This window comes from Rosa chinensis, chromosome 1 (assembly GCF_002994745.2).
Source record: "Rosa chinensis cultivar Old Blush chromosome 1, RchiOBHm-V2, whole genome shotgun sequence".
Taxonomy (NCBI): Eukaryota; Viridiplantae; Streptophyta; class Magnoliopsida; order Rosales; family Rosaceae; genus Rosa; species Rosa chinensis.
In genome coordinates, this window is record NC_037088.1 from 43,095,795 (window position 1) to 43,114,509 (window position 18,715).

At 37.4% G+C, this 18,715-nt stretch overlaps 3 protein-coding genes and 1 non-coding gene across 6 annotated transcripts; all 4 read left to right on the top strand.

The window, feature by feature from the left end:
• The first annotated feature begins 1,437 nt into the window (after positions 1-1,437).
• On the top strand, positions 1,438-6,083 carry LOC112194656 (probable tRNA N6-adenosine threonylcarbamoyltransferase, mitochondrial). 2 transcript variants are annotated; one of them, XM_024334874.2, is made up of 13 exons: positions 1,438-1,754; positions 1,843-1,887; positions 2,277-2,351; positions 2,657-2,753; positions 2,937-3,027; positions 3,135-3,184; positions 3,409-3,599; positions 3,743-3,828; positions 4,080-4,155; positions 4,269-4,352; positions 4,447-4,561; positions 4,851-4,939; positions 5,552-6,083. In XM_024334874.2, the coding sequence occupies exons 1-13, from the start codon at positions 1,500-1,502 to the stop codon at positions 5,684-5,686; spliced, it is 1,389 nt and encodes a 462-aa protein (XP_024190642.1). In that variant the 5' UTR covers positions 1,438-1,499; the 3' UTR covers positions 5,687-6,083. The 2 variants fall into 2 exon arrangements, with proteins under 2 accessions (XP_024190642.1, XP_024190646.1); XM_024334878.2 differs by having other exon boundaries at positions 2,657-2,726.
• Positions 6,084-6,763: 680 nt separating this feature from the next.
• Positions 6,764-11,215, top strand: LOC112181458 (DNA repair protein RAD51 homolog 3). Of its 2 annotated transcripts, none has more exons than XM_040512506.1 (10): positions 6,764-6,993; positions 7,655-7,753; positions 8,112-8,234; positions 8,388-8,421; positions 8,508-8,578; positions 8,663-8,889; positions 9,172-9,303; positions 9,719-9,785; positions 9,872-10,085; positions 11,028-11,215. In XM_040512506.1, exons 1-9 carry the CDS (start codon positions 6,882-6,884, stop codon positions 10,045-10,047), a joined length of 1,041 nt encoding a protein of 346 aa, XP_040368440.1. In that variant the 5' UTR covers positions 6,764-6,881; the 3' UTR covers positions 10,048-10,085; positions 11,028-11,215. The 2 variants fall into 2 exon arrangements, with proteins under 2 accessions (XP_040368440.1, XP_024175566.1); XM_024319798.2 differs by lacking the exon at positions 11,028-11,215 and adding an exon at positions 10,173-10,598 and having other exon boundaries at positions 9,872-10,078.
• Positions 11,216-12,316: 1,101 nt separating this feature from the next.
• Positions 12,317-16,327, top strand: LOC112177156 (transketolase, chloroplastic). The gene is made up of 7 exons (XM_024315380.2): positions 12,317-12,939; positions 13,127-13,217; positions 13,331-13,436; positions 13,537-13,819; positions 14,175-14,323; positions 14,426-14,579; positions 15,094-16,327. The coding sequence occupies exons 1-7, from the start codon at positions 12,433-12,435 to the stop codon at positions 16,051-16,053; spliced, it is 2,250 nt and encodes a 749-aa protein (XP_024171148.1). The 5' UTR covers positions 12,317-12,432; the 3' UTR covers positions 16,054-16,327.
• A 1,344-nt stretch (positions 16,328-17,671) lies between these two features.
• TRNAV-CAC lies at positions 17,672-17,745 on the top strand. Its single transcript has one exon. It is a non-coding gene; the product is annotated as a tRNA-Val (tRNA).
• The last annotated feature ends 970 nt before the right edge of the window (positions 17,746-18,715 follow it).

An 18,715-nucleotide genomic window follows, 5' to 3' on the forward strand; every position in this document is an offset into this window, starting at 1 on the left:
CTCAAAACTATTTCCCGACATACTTTTAGTATCCTCTGTTAATAACACCGTTAACTCCTCTTTTTGGGAGGAAATCAGCTGTCCCCAGTTTCTCTGTCTTAATTCTGTCCCATCAATGCTATAGTGACACATGGAAGTCCACTCAAAACCCACGTGTCATTATAGTGTGAAATTTCCCTAGTTTTTTAAGCTAATTTCATTTTACCTCCTTAATCTTTACACATTAAATCAGTTGTAGCCTTGCACTTTTAATTTCATCACATATACCAGTGTACTACTGTGCTCTCCAATTTAATCAATCATGTCTAATCATTATTGTATAATGAAAGTGTGGATCTAATGGGCTCCCATGTATGATGATGATTCACTAACATGACATGCAAAATTATATTGTATGTGACTATAATTTCAAAATACATCACACAATAGTTGGCAAGAAAGCAAAAGTTTAGACAAGGTTGATTGAAATTGGTAAGTACAAGGGCATCCTTGATGAATTAAAAGTGCAAAGACTCAAATGATTTAGGGTGTAAATATCATGGAGGTAAAATGAAATTTGCTCCCCTTTTTTAACGAAAAGACTAACAACTAGATACAAAAGTTTCTACGGCATTCTGACCCAAAAGTATCAAAATTAAAATCACTCAAAGCATTAGTATGGAGTCTTCCTTCACAAAAACACATTTCCTGGATTAAATGTCCCAAATTCTCAAGAGCATCAGTGAGAAAATTCACCTATCTGAATATGTGGTTGAAATTGATGGAAGAGAAAGTGTTTGCAATGCCTCTTCTGATATCTTGAATGATTGATCTCAATCTTCACAGTATAGTGTGTTGTCTGGTGATGCACTTAATTATCATTGATCGAGTCACCTTCTACCAAAATGTTACAAAAGCTTTTTCTTTTAACTTCAATCAGAGCGTCTTGGAAAGCAGTAAAACTTTTTGAAGGTAGAGGCACGTTCTACTAGAATGTTTTAAAGGATCGATCAATATAATAGTATTAATAGATCAAGCTCTTTAAATCTTTTAGCTATCAATAAACAATTGGAAGAGTTAAAAAGTTATTACATGATAGCAACAAAACTATATGTAAGTATGTGACTGCGCTACACATCTACCTTATAAAGTTTTTACATTTTTTTTTCTTGATCAGATAAACAACTAAAATACTATAACTAATCTTTCGTGAACTAAACTCACAACCTCTTACTTACAAAGAAGAGTCTATGCCAGTAGACTAAATGGTACTGGGCTAAAGTGTTTACATTTGAATATGAGAAGAAGATTTTATTTTTTATTTTTTTTTATTTTATGAAAAAGAAAATATCAATTCGAGTCCAAGAAGAACAGAACGGGCCTAACCCTGACCCGACCTTATTGGGCTCCCGATAGAAACGTTTCTTTCTTGTCCTAAAGAACCGTTTCGAGGAACAAAGCCTTAAGCCTCCGATTAAACTGACTCACTCTCTGCGCCATGTTCTTCATCTCTGTTCAGAATGGCCCTCTCTTCCGCATTTTGGCGCCTAAATCTCCTCTCAAAACCCTCAGTTTCTCTCAGAGCTCTAAAACCCTTCAAGCCCAAACCAAGGCCCATGTCCTCGCTTCCCATTTCTTCTAAATTAAATCCCTCCAACTTCTCCGCATCAAAGAATCCAACTTCTCTAGACCCAAAAACTCGAACTCCGTATCCCCAACATGATCTTATTGTTCTGGGCATCGAAACCAGCTGCGACGACACCGCCGCCGCCGTCGTATGTTATTGCTTAACTTTGGTACTGGGTACTTGTCAAATTTGAGTTTTTCACTGAACTGGGTTTTGGGTTTTGTTTGTGAATGCAGGTGAAAAGCAACGGTGAAATTCTCAGCCAAGTTATTTCTTCTCAGGTATGTATCACAATTAAGGAAGTTCAAGAATTTGACTATGGTTTTTATTTTTTTAATCTAGTTGAGGCATATGGTTTTACTTATGTGAAGTGCATTTTATATTTTTATTTGGTTTCTTGCCATTTAGTGTATGTGTTTGTGCTTCAAAATGTTAGGCAGTAAAGTTTGAGAGGGCGATTAGGCTATCTGGTGTTTTGAGAAAATCTGCTATAAAGAAGTTTCTATGATGCATAAGATATGTTCAAGGATTATATGGCGTATACTGTGATAAAAAGTAATAGACTTTGTGTGTGTTGCTTTCTGGAGAACTAATCGTTAGAATCAAGTGTATAACTTTATGTTTCTGCGTGGTTACTTTTATCTAATTTCGAGCCTTCACCACGTCAAAGGCAGATTTGCTTGCTCAATATGGAGGTGTTGCTCCCAAAATGGCAGAAGAAGCGCACTTGCAAGTGATTGATCGGGTATTGTTTCTTCATTACAGTCATCTTTCAACTTAGCATGATGATCCGTTACATGATTTGACATCTGTTTCTTTAAGACATAATTTGATACGTATGTTAGTGTTGGTAGACACCATCCTTATATTTAAGTTGTTTTTGCTACGCTTGCTTTGCCAGTCATCATTTATTATTGACGTCAGTTTTGGATGACTTAGTTATTTCATATTATCGCTTGTAATCCAAATGATTCATTACTATATTGTTTTGGTTTTTGGTGAATTGAAAATGTTTAAAGCTTGGCCTGAATTTGTGATTGTTGATTGCAGGTTGTGCAAGAAGCGCTCAACAAAGCTAATTTAACCGAGAGAGATTTGTCTGCAGTTGCTGTTACCATTGGTCCTGGTTTAAGCCTTTGTCTTCGTGGTAAATTAAGTAGTATCACTTCTTTTTTTAAATTTCAGTGGTGTATGTTTGTCTCGAGATTTTATTACCAGTTATGCCATTTGTTTGGGTTTGGTACCCTCCTAATCTGGCCCATTTATAACAACCACTGGATGATTGTGAGGAAGGAGTACTTTAGGACTAATTTTTCGTTCAATTATGCAGTTGGTGTGCGGAAAGCTCGTAAAATTGCTGGTACTTTTAGCTTACCAATTATTGGTGTACATCACATGGAGGCTCATGCTCTTGTAGCCAGGTACCTTAATGCTAACTCTCTGTCTCTCTGTCTCTCTCATATATCTGCACTTCAACATTGTTTTGAGTACTCTTGTACATATGACAATTGTCTATTTCTTGTCCTAGGTTAACTGAACAAGAACTACAATTTCCTTTCATGGCTCTGCTTATTTCAGGTGAGATAATCTACACCATTCCTGCATAAGGTCGTTTTACAGATTTCAATCAACTTCCATCCACATTTTTGTACCACATGACAATATTTAATGTTTTAAAAAGAAACTAATGACAATACTCAAGTGAGTCAAGTCCATGGGTAACTTGTCTGATGCATATTTGAATGATTTGTTAGTTACTTTAATACACTAAATGATGTGTCTAAAGCAATGTCTGTCTTCAGGAGGACACAATGTACTCATCCTTGCTCGTGATCTTGGTCATTATGTACAACTTGGGACCACAATAGATGATGCTATTGGTGAGGCATATGATAAGATAGCAAAATGGCTTGGTCTTGACTTGAGGAGAAGTGGTGGGCCAGCTATAGAAGAGCTTGCCCGAGAGGGTGATGCAAAATCAATCAAATTCTCGGTAATCTTTCTTCTTAAAACAGTTTTTGCCAGAGAGTTGCCTTAGGCTTCATGTTTGGTTCTACATAAAGTATAACATATGACCAAGATTTCTGCAACATGAAGTTGAATCCTAAATCTGGTACTTATTTTGTTTTTCTCTAGACTCCAATGAAACAACATAAAGATTGCAACTTCTCGTACGCTGGTCTGAAGACTCAAGTGAGGCTGGCAATTGAATCTAAAAATATGTATGTATAACTATAGATATAGACAATCATTTTGGAAATTGAGTTATGCGTCTTTTCCAGTTTGCACATTCCCAAAGATAATCTAGCTAGTTGATCACACACTCACACAGATTGTGTAACTGATACAGTTCAGTTAAAGCACAACAACTGATTCTCGATTGATGTTACTGCAAACCATGTCTTTTGTCTAGTGATTTATGTCAGTTAGCGTAGTTATCTTCTTATGGCCCCATGTTTCTTATGTTGTGCAGTAATGCTACAATTCCTGTTTCTTCAGCAACTAGCGAAGATAGAAGGTCCCGAGCTGATATTGCTGCCTCTTTTCAGGTCTAGTGTATATCTGTGTCTTTCTTGTCAGTTTGATCAAATGTTTGCCTTGTTTAGGTTCCGACTTTATCTATTCTATAACTTCTGTGACTTTGAGGTTGACCCTTGTGCAGAGAGTTGCAGTATTACATCTGGAAGAAAGGTGTGAACGAGCAATTGAATGGGCTTTGAAGATTGAACCTTCTGTAAAACATATGGTGTGTAAACTGCAATTTTTGATTCTGTATGCTTCAACCCACCTTTACTTCATATAGCTGAGCATGGTTGCCTATTTGTATTCTTTCTGTGCAGGTTGTGTCTGGTGGTGTTGCATCAAATCAATATGTTCGGGCTCAACTTGATCAGGTTGTCCAGAAAAACAACTTACAACTTGTATGCCCTCCTCCCAGCCTTTGTACAGACAACGGTAATTCATTTTATCTCATTTTGGCTCAACTTGTGGTGTTGGTGATGTGAATTCTAAATTGATAAAGAAGGGCCTGAGCATATTAATCATTTGTAGCTGAAATGACTGGATTCTTTGGATTAAAAGAAAATGTTAACCCGTAGTTGGCCATCACCAAAAAGATGTGGAAAAATACCTATTGGTGAAGACTAATTCCTACATGTTAACCTGGTTCCCTTTATATACAGAGATCCCCATATTTATTGCTTGTCTACAGTGAAGACTAATCCTTAGATTTTAAACTGACTAGGTGTAATGGTGGCATGGACTGGCATTGAGAACTTTTGTATGGGAAGATTTGATCCACCACCACCTGCGGATGAACCTGAAGATATTGAGGTTTGTTAAAAATTTTTGATCCCTATGATTGCTTATCATCAAGTTTCTATTCAGTTGTTCATTTACTATATCCGGATCTCTTTTTATTTAATTTTTACCTGTGCAACTCTCACTGGTTGAGACTTCCTACTTTCATTTGCTGTAGTGTGGCTTGGTATTTTCAACTTCTTACTTTTGCCACCAAAAAGAAAAAGCCATTGATAGGAAGAAAAGAACTTATATTTCCTAGTTCCTTGTTATTACCATAAGCCATTACTCCAGTGATATTTTGAAAAATGTGTTAATGCTTCATGTATCAGAAGAAGATATTGGATTCCCTGGTCGTAATAATGTAGGTCAGCTGATGTGTGAAAGTGTCGTCGATCCTAAGATTGGAAATATTGGGGTGGGTATATATTAGATTTTTGGCCCTCGTTAGCACGCAAATGTATGTTCATTATGTCCATTTATATAGCTATGCCAATAAACTCACATACCCAGTGAAGCTCCTTATTTTTGTGTTTGGATAAGTTCTTGCCTAAAGCCGCTCGCTGCTTGGTTAGATAGGCATTGTGCACGTACTCTTATATTATTTCACCTGGAGCCTTTATCAGTTTGTTTATTATGCATCAGTTTGATCTACGGCCAAGGTGGCCATTGGGGGAAGAATACACTGAGGGAAGGAGTGAAGCTCGGTCAATGAGAACGGCCCGCATTCATCCATCTCTGACATCTCTCGTCCAAGCATCTTTGCAACAGAAACTATAGTCTCCATCTCCTAAATCTCCAGCCAGTTGATGAAGTTTCATTATCGGTGTAAAGTCAAGTTTTAGATTTGGGAAAATCGTTGGCTTCGATTGGAACTTTCTGGTGATGAAGAGAAGATTGATCACCACCAGTATGGCACTGGCTAAACAACACGATTGGGATCAAGCAAATGTTGTAGGAATGTTGTGATCAGTGTAATGCTGCCCTTGGTACCTTACAATCTGGTGCTTAAAACCTTGCGAGAACGTACCTAACTTTCCCATGTAATATATGGAAGATTGTGTCAAATTAATTCTTATTCATTTTGTACATGTAATAAAAAGGGTGTTCGATAATCCTTTCTGTTGTTACTTGAATGGATTGAAGGTCTGTTGAAACATTTTTAGCAGATGGCTGTCAAACCTATAGGTCCAATACTTCTTTTTTTTTTTTTTTCGAGATTTACATTTAATGGTTGAGATTAAACCACTAAAAAAAATATTTTCATATTTTCATTTAATCTCAACAATGTGATAGTTGGAAGGTTTATGGACGCTTAATCATTGTCAAATACACAATTATCTTAATGGAATGGAAAATAAGAAATACATCATATGTGTTAGGTTCGTAAAGTGAACTTAACGGTAAATTTACTTAAAATGAGGGTTGAACATTCATTTGACACGGTTCAAGTTCGGATTGAGTTTAACATGTTTTTAGCTCGTCCGAACCCGTAACCTTCCCCCATCTGAAAATCTAAAATATGCAAACATGTTTTTAGCTCGTCCGAACCCGTAACCTTCCCCCATCTGAAAATCTAAAATATGCAAACCCTTCTCACATGTGAAATTTACAAACTAATAAGAGTATATTCTCATCCAGCTCAGTTCGAATTGCCCCGTAACTTGGTACAAGCTGCTCATGAGCTCTTACGAGCTGAGAATGAAGCCTATACTCTCCCACTAAAAATTGCCGACAGATGATAAATCTGTAAAAATTAAGAAAAATATGGTGAAGTTAATTAAAATTGAAAAACATGAAACAAAACCAGGGGCAATAAGGCCATATTGAAGATATTCTGCCTTTGTTATAGAAAATAGTGATGGAGTAAAAAGTTTTCCCTCCACTTTTCGGTTACCCTATTGGCATCCATATCTGAACTCAAAATTGAAAAGGCAGCAAAGCCACTCTCTTCTTGTTTCTCTAAAACACAACAATGGAAGTGGGAAGGTTACCGCTCTCAGCATCACAAAGAGGCAAGCTCATATCAGCGGGCTATACTACTCTGGCTTCGCTCTCATCCATCTCTCCCTCCGACCTCGCTCGAGGTAATCATCGCTCTTCTCTCTCATTTTCTCACTTTTCTCAGCTGGGTTTCCCTCAGATTCGTAACTTATGTATCAATCGCCAAATTTCCGATGTAATTACTCTTAGTGCTTTCAAGTTTGCATAGCTTTGTTTTGCTAAATTTTTTTTTTTTTTTATTTGATTTTGGTTTACGGTTGTATATCATTCTTAGAAAGCTTGCAAGAGTAGTGGTGAAATAGAACTGGATTCGTGAGAAATTAAAGGACTTGGTTTGTGGGTAATTGAAGGATTCTTCAGATGACTGTCCTAATTGTAACAAATGATAGTTTACCCAATTGGAAAAAGATAGGAAATTGGGAGGTATTTTCGATGTTGTTGGAAGTCTGATATGATGGCTCGGGTGACCCGAGTTTGCATTTTGTTCGAGTCGGCTGTTTCTAGATACCTTTCAATGACAAGATTTTGAGTGTTACTGCAGTTACATGAAATAAATATGTGTTTTTTTTTTATTTATAGATTTTAATGTTTCTACAATGGTTTTTATCTCACTGTTGTTACCTTCGTTATGGATCTCGTGTTAAAGTCCTTTTCTCCGTTTTCTCAAGTAAAATCTGTATTGATTCTGATGAAATTTTGGGATGTGATGATTGAAGTTTTGTAGCATTCTTTATTGTTTAACAGATTTACAAGTTCCAGAGAGTGAAGCTTTCGAAATGCTCAAGGTTGCAAAACTTGGTTGTGGGTTGGAACAGCCAGATAAACATACGGCTATTGTCAATGGTAATGACTTTCTTTGTTTAACCAATATGTAAACATATGATATGAATTTCTGTAAATCAAATACATTTTGTTCAGAATAATGGAAAATGTGAAATTCTAGTGTCCCTTTTTATCGGCCTTGCATGACTTCAGTAGGAAGCTCACTAGAGGGAAAGTACAAATATTTGACATGCATAATAAAAACCCCAGCTAAGTAGCCGGCCACACAATTTCTTTCTTTGTACAATGTGTTGTAAACACAATGCTATGGGCACAAAAAGAAGATGCGACATTTTCCTACTACTAACCTCACTCTCTGAGGAAGACTTACATTTGAGTTAAAGAGTATCAGAAGTAACTTTGATCCTGTCTCCTGCAGGTGCACAAACTGCTTGGGATATCCTCAATGAGGAGAGGTTGTTACCACGCATTACTACATCTTGTGCCGATCTAGACAAAATTCTCGGTGGGGGAATTAATTGTAAAGAAGTTACTGAAATTGGTTAGTCTATCAATTCCTAATCATTTATTGGAGTATGCTGTATGTTAGGGCAATACATTTGTGTCTTTGTGTTCATTTTTATGAGCACAAAACTGTGGCAAGCTTTTAATCGTCAGGAGATGATTTTCTTTGTTTTTTTCCCCTGATTTTTAGGTGGAGTTCCAGGCATTGGTAAAACACAGCTTGGGTATGGGTTTTTTTTTTTTTTCCCAATCTATGTGTATACTCCTTTTATTGTTCTCCAGGGCATTGAATGCATACTTTGATTTGCAGGATTCAACTTGCAGTGAATGTGCAAATTCCTGTTGATTGTGGTGGCTTAGGTGGAAAAGCAGTATATATTGGTGAGTGAGTTAAAACCTTTTACCGTATCATTCTCTGTTCACAAATATTTCGTGTTGCATCCGGTCTTTAAATGGTACTTGCAGATACTGAAGGCAGCTTTATGGTGGAGCGGGCTCTACAAATTGCTGAAGCTTCTGTAGTAAACTGGTCATCTTATAGTGAACTTTTGCGGAAGGAATCCCAAGCTTGCCAAGTTGAAATACAGCCTACTGATATCCTGGAAAAGATATATTATTTTCGCATTTGCACTTCCACAGAGCAAATTGCCCTGATAAATTACTTAGACCAATTCATCTCGGAGCATAAAGATGTAGGTAGAGTATTTTGATCTGGAATATGCCTTAAGCATCTTCAAGAATTCTTTATGCATGATAGTTACCAATTTCATATGAGCATGTGTGTCTGATCTTTTTGGTGACAAATTAGTCAGACTTCTGGGTACACTTTTTCATGCGTCTCCTTGTTTCTTTGTTTGTCCACTTTGGCTGATTAATTGTCCTTCTATGAACTGGAACTGGATTTCCAATTAGTTTATCATTGAATGCACTATATGTGGTATTCATCCTGGAAGTACTAATGTAACTCATTGCAGGTTAAGATTGTTATCATTGATAGTGTTACTTTTCACTTCCGCCAAGATTTTGAGGACTTTGCTCTCAGGAATCGATTACTTGGTGGAATGGCCTTAAAGTTGATGAACCTTGGAAAAAAGTACAATCTGGCGGTAAGCAATAGTTTCCATTTCTTGAATTGAGTTCTGTAGTGAAGTCATCATATATTTCCAAATACCACAAAAGTTGTGTGATTTGAATGCAAAAGGAACAGTCAGCAACAAGACAATTTTTTGTCCTTCTGTCATTAATGGCCCATTGCAACATGCCAATATCAGTTACAAGTCTGTTTGCAAGCTCTTGGCCAGATCCGGGCATGTTTAGTATGAGCAACCAGAGCATGGTTGAGATTTTCAAATTAGTTTGGCTTGCATTAGTCCCTTATTTGTCAACACTGTGCACACAGGCTTCCCCTTAAGCTCATTATTTTCTAAAAGTTTGTTCTTAATGGACCCTTGGGGTTCTTTGTTGTGTTTTATCTTATCTTTCTTTGGTTCCAATATTTTTGCCTCTTGTTGTCTTTCGCAGGTTGTCATATTCAATCAAGTAACCACTAAGTGTACAGAAGGTTCATTCCAATTGAGTCTAGCATTGGGTAAGTTTTGTTCTCGATCATTCAAATCTCAATTTCTACTTTATCATTTCGCATCCTTGAGAGTTTTGCTTCATTTTATTTCCTAGGTGATAGCTGGTCACATTGTTGTACAAATCGAGTCATATTGTATTGGAATGGTGATGAACGGAATGCATACATAGACAAGTCACCTTCTTTACGATCCGCATCAGCCTCATTTTCTGTGACCAGTGGAGGGATTAGGAATTCTGCTTCAAAACACAAACGAATCAGAGTGATGTGAGGTCCCCATTATGATAAGCTACAAGATTGAGGTACGAGGTTTGTTTTTACTTTCTTCTGCTGTAGAAGGTATTTACTTCATTTTCTTCCAACACTATCTTTCTATGTACCCACTTTTGTGTACAGATAAAATCATTGGGAATAGAACCTGCAAAGAGAATGGAAGCCAGAATTGCAAATGATTGAGGAACAATATGTCCTTCATGGAACATTGAAATGCAGGTTGTATTGTGCATCAGATTGATTGTTATTCCAACTTTAACTGCTATTTAATTAGATACCTAATAGGTTGCAGTGCCTTGACTATTTGGTGCCACATATGTTTTGTAGATCAATGTTTCTTAATCCGCAGCCAACAATCCTTCATTAACAGAAATGTACCACTTAGTACTGGAATTCGGAACTAATTTTTTTTTTTTTTTTTAACAATATTTTATTTTAGATACAATCGATGTGGCAGGATGCTATAGAATGTTGAGAGAGGAACGCATGTTTGAGAGAACATATAATATTGCTGAATGTTTATATATATCTGCTTATGTTTGGTGATGATCTAAATATCTTTTAGTTCTAGCAATTGGTCTTTGAAATTTGAAACTTGGGTGTGAGTGGTATTATTTTTCTGATGCATGGGGATCTATGTCTATGTATATTGTATCTAACTACTAGGTTTGTTGGATGATTTGACTTTGTTACTAAGGTTTGCAACATGCCTTTTATTTTCCAAGGGGTAGCTTTTATTACAAGGTATATGCAGAAACATTGCCTAGACCAGGTTGATGCTCCCATCTGGTTATGCTTCCGTATATGTGATCAAGTTTTATATGATATTTTTCTGTTTTATTTATTTATTTTTTTGGGTTTTACTAGATTCACATGAGAAGAGTAGCAGCCAAGTGCTAAAATATTTTGGATTATTCTTTTCTTTTGGATGATATATGCATGTGGAGAGCTTATATAATAATAACAATATGTCAGCAGAAAGAAAAAAAAAGCAAGATAATATAGAAAGAGTGCACTTGTCAAACATATGGTGCTGAAGTCGCAGCAAATTTTGAAGTATGGATGGAGTAGGAGTGTCAAAGTTTGAAAGACCAGGGGGTTAAATACTTAAATCTATAGCTTCCTAACCAACCTTTTACCAGTTATTGAACAAATCTTCAACTCTAAGGAATCTTATTAATATATTGTCACCTATACACCCATCAGATCCTCCACCAAACTCTTTCCACCTTTCTCACAATTCAACAACCCACCAAGATTGGCACATCCTTGGATTCATACCATGGTTAGATGGCTGCTTATCAAGTTATTTTATTCTTTTTTTTTTTTTTTTTTTTTTGGTCGAAGGGAAGAATCAAAGAAGGCACAAGGCCACAACAACAGGAAGAAAAGTTATTTTATTCTTCATCATCAATTTTTGCTTTTCAAAAGGAAGAAAAGTTTTATTAGGACTGTGTATGTCCTACAGATATCGTAATGGAACTGTCTGTTTTTCAAATGATCGCTCTATATAAACAAATAAACCAACTTCATTTATTTTACCGTTTTGGTACAACTACACAATTAGCGATTTAATTATTTTCTAATCTATACTATTATTAAGAGAAGAGAGAGTTTGTCAGCCAAAACAGAAAAATTTTACCAAAATATCCCTCAAATATTAAAAAATATTTGAATTGAAATATTTGAGAAAAATAAAATAGTCAATTCACAAATAAAATAAAAACAAAAAAATTTAACAAAAAAAATATATGCAGTAATTTTCTCCAGAATCTGCGAAATAACTTTCCACATAATTATTCACACTCATAGAGTGTGTTTGGAGTCTAGTTTACATTAACGCATCGATGCATAGTGGAGTGATTCATATTTTATAACTTGTGCCACTCAAAATAACAAAAAATGTCACTAACACTCTGGCGCCGGCGGACAAACCAAAGGTTACATTGGATGTTTGGAAGCAATCACCAAGAAATTAAAAAACCACTCAGATAAAATCAAAAAGTCAAAAAGAGGAAAAAAAACATAAAAATAAAAACATACCAAAATAATTGGGTTTTTGACACCCCACCGAAATCTTAGAAAAACATTAAAAAAAACCTCTCTAATTTCGGTCAAGAAAAATATAAGGCAGAGCATTTCCTAACCTCCCTACCCTCAGTCAACGGCCTAGATCGGTTACAACCCCAATCTAACGGTCAGCTCCAAACTCTACCTGTCCTTTTGTGTAGACGAGAAGCTCAATGCCCCTCCTCTTCTATCCGATAAAATCAAAGAAACACACCCCCTCAAACTCCCAAACGGTCTTCTCTTTCCTTCACTCTCCTTCTTCTTCTTCTCTGAGAGTCTTGAGACCCAGAGGCCACAGTCTCACAAGCCCATTATGACTTCCTCTTCCTCCGTCACTCTCTCCCAGGCCCTCCTGGCCCGGGCCATTTCCCACCACGGCTCCAACTCCACCTCCGACCGCGTCTCCCTCTCCTCCGCCCTCTCCCTCCCCACCTTCTCCGGCCTCAAATCCACCTCATCGTCGGCGAGTTCTGCATCATCCAAGGCCCCACGTGTCCCCAGGCGCCGGTTGGGAGCCGCCAGGCCGGTCCGGGCTGCTGCCGTGGAGACTCTCGACAAGACTACCGAGACCTCGCTGGTGGAGAAGTCTGTGAACACGATCCGGTTCTTGGCGATTGATGCTGTCGAGAAGGCTAACTCCGGTCACCCCGGTCTGCCCATGGGTTGTGCTCCGATGGGTCATATTTTGTATGACGAGATCATGAGGTATAACCCCAAGAATCCTTACTGGTTCAACCGTGACAGGTTCGTGTTGTCTGCTGGACACGGGTGTATGCTGCAGTACGCTCTGCTTCACCTTGCGGGTTACGACAGTGTCAAGGTTGGGTTTTCGATGCTACCTTTTATGTGTTTGAGTTCGAATTGAATTTTGGTTCGTTTTCGCACAAAGTTACTAGATTTGATTCCGTGAATGTGGGGTTTTAGTCTGCATTCGGATGAGTATGTTTTGGTTTGGCGGTGATCTAATTGGTTTATGAACTAATAGTCGTTTTTGGATCGATTATCAGGAAGAGGATTTGAAGAGCTTCAGGCAATGGGGAAGCAAGACCCCAGGACATCCCGAGAACTTTGAGACACCTGGTGTTGAAGTTACCACCGGTTAGATTCGCTCCTCGAAACTTTGTAGTTGATTAAGTAGTTACGTGCTTGAAGGTTGACTGACTAGTCTTTTTAGAGATTTGTATTTTTAAGATTATTGTTGTTTCATGCAGGTCCTTTGGGGCAAGGTATTGCAAATGCTGTTGGTCTGGCCCTGGCTGAGAAGCACTTGGCTGCACGATACAACAAGCCAGACAGTGAGATTGTTGACCACTACACGTAAGATAATATCTTAATGCGTGAGCTCGTTTGTTTTCCTTCCTCTGTTTTTGGTGTAATATTTGTAGCGATTGTACTTAGAAGTGTTATTTCTCTGCAGATATTGTATATTGGGTGATGGTTGTCAGATGGAGGGTATTTCTAATGAAGTTGCTTCCCTTGCTGGGCACTGGGGACTTGGAAAGCTGATAGCCTTCTATGACGACAACCACATTTCCATTGATGGAGACACTGAGATTGCATTCACCGAGAGTGTTGATACCCGTTTTGAGGGTCTCGGGTGGCACATTATCTGGGTGAAGAATGGAAATACCGGGTATGATGAGATTAGAGCTGCCATTAAGGAAGCAAAGGCTGTGACAGACAAGCCCACTTTGATAAAGGTGACATATATGCTGCATTCTTCTAAGATTTTGAAAATAGTATACTCCGATGTATTGTCATGAAAAACTATTTGTTTCTATAATCAATTGCCTTGGTCACTTGTTTGTTAGGGAAATCAAAAGGTCAATTATTCTTGTAGTTTTTAAGTGTTCAACCAACATTGTCATCGACTTTTTAGTATGACGATATGCTGCATGTTTTGAAGCAATTTAAAAAGCCCAATTTAGAGGTCAAAGATAACTTTGGTTACACAGAAAGGCATCCCTGCATTGTCTGGTGAAAGCATTTCTCAAACATGGTTCATTTTGATCGGATATTAGCTAATGTCATGTTGAATGTTTGCGTCTTCACCAGGTGACAACAACCATTGGTTTTGGATCTCCAAACAAGGCAAACTCATACAGCGTCCATGGTGCTGCACTGGGTGCCAAGGAAGTTGATGCTACCAGACAGAACCTTGGATGGCCATATGAGCCTTTCCATGTGCCAGAGGATGTTAAAAGGTAAGACTATCTTTTTACATAAAATAAGATAAATTACTGATCAATCAGTTTAATCAGTCTGATAAAATAAATCACTAATCATCTTGATTGGTTCTATTTTAGTCACTGGAGTCGCCATACTGCAGAAGGTTCAGCCCTTGAAGCTGAATGGAATGCCAAGTTTGCTGAATATGAGAAGAAGTACGCAGAGGAAGCTGCAGAGCTGAAGTCCATCATCACTGGTGAGCTACCGGCTGGTTGGGAAAAGGCTCTCCCGGTAAGTGTAGTTCTCTCTTTAATTGGTTCCTCATCTTACATTTAAGATTCTCTGTGGTCATTTTAACATGATCTTGATTGAGCAAAAACATATTTGGGCAACCATTTTAAATGGCACTGATAACACGTTAAGCTTCTTTCAATCTCTAAAATTTGTCAAGTGTCTGGTATCTGTACAACTTTTACCAAGTCTCTGACCTCTTTATTGATCCTAGATAAACTATGTTGTAGAATAATGTACTGTCCCTCATCTTACATTTAAGATTCTCTGTGGTCATTTTAACATGATCTTGATTGAGCAAAAACATATTTGGGCAACCATTTTAAATGGCACTGATAACACGTTAAGCTTCTTTCAATCTCTAAAATTTGTCAAGTGTCTGGTATCTGTACAACTTTTACCAAGTCTCTGACCTCTTTATTGATCCTAGATAAACTATGTTGTAGAATAATGTACTGTCGTATGATTGGATTGGAAAATTATCTCATAAGGTCACCTGATTTCACTTTTGCAGACTTACACTCCAGAAGTCCCAGCTGATGCTACCAGGAATTTATCTCAGGCAAACCTCAATGCCCTTGCAAAAGTTCTTCCCGGTCTTGTTGGTGGCAGTGCAGATCTTGCTTCTTCCAACATGACTTTGATGAAAATGTTTGGAGATTTCCAGAAGGGTACCCCAGAAGAACGCAATATTAGGTTTGGTGTTAGGGAGCATGGGATGGGAGCCATCTGCAACGGAATTGCTCTTCACAGCCCCGGATTTATTCCGTACTGTGCCACTTTCTTTGTTTTCACTGACTACATGAGAGCTGCCATAAGGATCTCTGCATTGGCAGAAGCTCGAGTTATCTATGTTATGACCCACGATTCAATTGGACTTGGAGAAGATGGACCAACCCATCAACCAATTGAGCACTTGGCAAGTTTCCGGGCAATGCCTAACATTTTGATGCTCCGCCCAGCTGATGGGAATGAGACCGCCGGGTCATACAAGGTTGCAGTTGATAACAAGAAGAGACCATCTATCCTTGCCCTCTCTAGGCAAAAGCTGCCAAACCTTGCTGGAACTTCCATCGAGGGAGTCGAGAAGGGTGGCTACATTGTATCAGACAACTCTACAGGTAACAAGCCCGATGTTATTTTGATTGGTACTGGTTCTGAGTTGGAAATTGCCTACAAAGCTGGTGAGGAACTCAGAAAGGAAGGGAAGGCTGTCAGAGTGGTCTCCTTCGTTTCTTGGGAACTCTTTGACGAACAATCAGATGCCTACAAGGAAAGTGTTTTGCCCACGGCAGTAACTGCCAGGGTTAGCATTGAGGCTGGATCCACATTTGGGTGGGAGAAGATTATTGGAAGCAAAGGAAAGGCAATCGGAATCGACCGTTTTGGAGCAAGTGCACCAGCCCCAACAATATACAAGGAGTATGGCCTTACTGTCGAGGCCGTTGTTGCAGCAGCAAAAGAAGTTAGCTAGGTAACTTGTATTTAGCCATTTGGTTTTGCTTGGGGATTAGAGAATAGGCCATATGCAAGTGATTTGGTTCATATTATGGCCTATGGTCTCATTCACCTTAATAAAAATATTATTTTTCGGTTGTTGCTTATAATTCTTCTGTGTAGCAACATGGATCACAAGAGGGGGTGGGGCTTGAGAATGCTCATTGTATTTTGTAACAACTCTTGGACCTTGCTTGAGTTTTGTAATGTTCTGTGGTTAATTAAAGAGTTTCACTTTCCTCTATTTAACATTTGGGAATACTACGACTGTTATTGTGTAGTATACAAAGTTCTTTCCCTTTCTCATTGCAATCACAGAAGGTTGGCTCAAATCTGGTCGAGCCTAGATCTTTGCTGTCTTTGATATCAGTTATCACTTATATTTGAGTGATACCTTACATTCCAATATTTGGGAACTCTTTGTTTACCTTCTACCTTCCAGGAAAAGTTAGCTAGTTATATCGAAGGGTGGTTCTCACTATGGCACAAAACAATGATACGGATGACTGGAAAAATTTTGATGGGTGGTTGGAAAGAGAAGTTTTGTTCCCCATCATAAAAGTGGTTTTGTGTGTATTCTAAACTTCGGATTGGATTGGATATTGGTTTCAAGCCATTCAAAGATAATAGAGTAATCTATGCTCTGATGAGTCATGATTTGAGCAGTTGCCTATAAAACTTTGCATCCCATAGCGTCCACATGAGGTAGATGATGAGAAAAATGTTTGACATTTAAGTTTGTGGTTGTTGAAGCTCACCTCAGACTTATCCATACAGTTATTGTCTTCTACCATTCTACCACCAAAACTTCATTGTATTCAAGAATCGGTACTTCAACAGAGCTTAGTCCTTTGGTGTTTCCTTCACTCTAAATAATATCTTTCACTGGAATTGACAGTTTAGTTATGTGCTGGCATTGGGACCCTGAATTATGATACAAGAAGTTGTTTATAGAACAATAGCATATTCTGTAGCTTACAGACCCAATTCATCGCATTTATGCCTCATATTCCTATGGAATCAAGCATCTCCTTAGATATTGACTAATGAAAACTACTCTACTTGAGTAATGTAGACAGGCATAAGGTTTGTCACCTAATTCTCTTTTATCAATAAAGAAACTTAACTTGATGAGATATTCTTATAATTTAATGTCCGTACGAGTTTTAGATATAAACTAGTAGGGAAAAAACCTCCACTTCTATCATTTTAGGTGAGGGACCAGAGAATAGATCCGCATATGTCCATATTTGCTTATGATGGTGGCAAGCATAAATTCATGAAACAAGAATTAAGATCATTCATATAGAATCTATAAAATTTACAGAACATATATGAAATGAATTTGATGTTAAGAGCCAAGTAGTGAAAAATAAAATTTACTAAGTCTAGTCTGTTCCTGTGACTGTTGGTGGCAAATATAAGAGCAGCAGTTTAACGAAAGAAGTACATAGACTAACAAGTGACAGTTCATGTCTTACATTATAGCCCAAATCTGCTTCATGGACCCTGAAGGCCCACTCCACTTGTTTCTTTTACTTTCTTCTATCTTCTACTTTGGATTTGTATCACCACTTATGATTGGTAACAAAATTGTCTGGGTGGTGTAGTCGGTTATCACGCTAGTCTCACACACTAGAGGTCCCCGGTTCGAACCCGGGCTCAGACAGTATGGTAACATTATAAGTTCTTTTTTTATTTATTATTTTTTTTTGGAAGGAAAAAAGTCAGAATTATATTTAAATTTAGGAGTCTTTTAATGAGAACCACTAAAATGAGGATTAATTGAAAATTTTTGGTGAGACTCATTTTTCGCTTACATTTTGCGGAAATCAACTGTTAGACTCACATTTTCGCAATATTTTTGTGCCACACACGCCACCACCACCATGGAGATCACCAGTGATGCACGGAGTGTTCATTTATATTTTATGTTTATAGTGTGGGGCTTTTTGGATGAAGTATTTATCAGCAAAATTGTGTTTCTTTTTATTTTATTTTTTTATGAGAGGTTTTTAATGACGAATATTTCTACAGCAAATGTATCTATTCTTATTTTATTGTTTTACGAGAGACTTCTTCTGATGCAAAGACCAACATAGGTGTCTCCTTTTCATGTTTTTTTTTATTTTTTTATTTTTATTTTTTATGGGAGGCATTTAGACATAAGGTTTTAATTAAATTAATTTTAATTTTGGTTCATGAATTAGAAACCAATACCATCAGACCTCCCTATTCCAATTCCATATGGTTAGTATTTTCTTAGTTCTTTTTTTTTTCCCTATATAATTTGTCTTAAAATTCATAATTCTCTCATTCTAGATATGTAAACATGCTATTGAAAATATCAATTTCTTTTTCTATAGTTCATAAATTCATAATTTTTTTTTGGAACACTACAAAAAGAATTATTTTAGCCGAAATAATTAGGGCGAGTTGACTTGAGGTTTTGAATTCTTTAAACATAAACCTATAGAGTCATGAACTTGTGCAATAATACACCTTGTAGAGTTCACTTATGATATAAGAATTTCAAACAAACTTCGTATATGTGCAATCATTAATAGATTAAATCATTAATGTTTCATGACAACTTTTAACTCTCTACACAATAATGTTATTAACACGTGACACATTCG

Excerpts from the sequence above, each read along its gene's own strand:
- LOC112194656 (XM_024334874.2), top strand. The coding sequence starts at position 1,500 with ATGGCCCTCTCTTCCGCATTTTGGCGCCTAAATCTCCTCTCAAAACCC. Across the intron at positions 3,028-3,134 it reads GCTCATGCTCTTGTAGCCAG|GTTAACTGAACAAGAACTAC; the intron begins GTACCTTAATGC and ends TTCTTGTCCTAG. Across the intron at positions 4,940-5,551 it reads ATGAACCTGAAGATATTGAG|TTTGATCTACGGCCAAGGTG; the intron begins GTTTGTTAAAAA and ends ATTATGCATCAG.
- LOC112181458 (XM_040512506.1), top strand. The coding sequence starts at position 6,882 with ATGGAAGTGGGAAGGTTACCGCTCTCAGCATCACAAAGAGGCAAGCTC. Across the intron at positions 7,754-8,111 it reads ACATACGGCTATTGTCAATG|GTGCACAAACTGCTTGGGAT; the intron begins GTAATGACTTTC and ends TGTCTCCTGCAG. Across the intron at positions 8,890-9,171 it reads TCATCTCGGAGCATAAAGAT|GTTAAGATTGTTATCATTGA; the intron begins GTAGGTAGAGTA and ends AACTCATTGCAG.
- LOC112177156 (XM_024315380.2), top strand. The coding sequence starts at position 12,433 with ATGACTTCCTCTTCCTCCGTCACTCTCTCCCAGGCCCTCCTGGCCCGG. Across the intron at positions 13,437-13,536 it reads GAGATTGTTGACCACTACAC|ATATTGTATATTGGGTGATG; the intron begins GTAAGATAATAT and ends ATTTCTCTGCAG. Across the intron at positions 14,580-15,093 it reads GTTGGGAAAAGGCTCTCCCG|ACTTACACTCCAGAAGTCCC; the intron begins GTAAGTGTAGTT and ends TCACTTTTGCAG.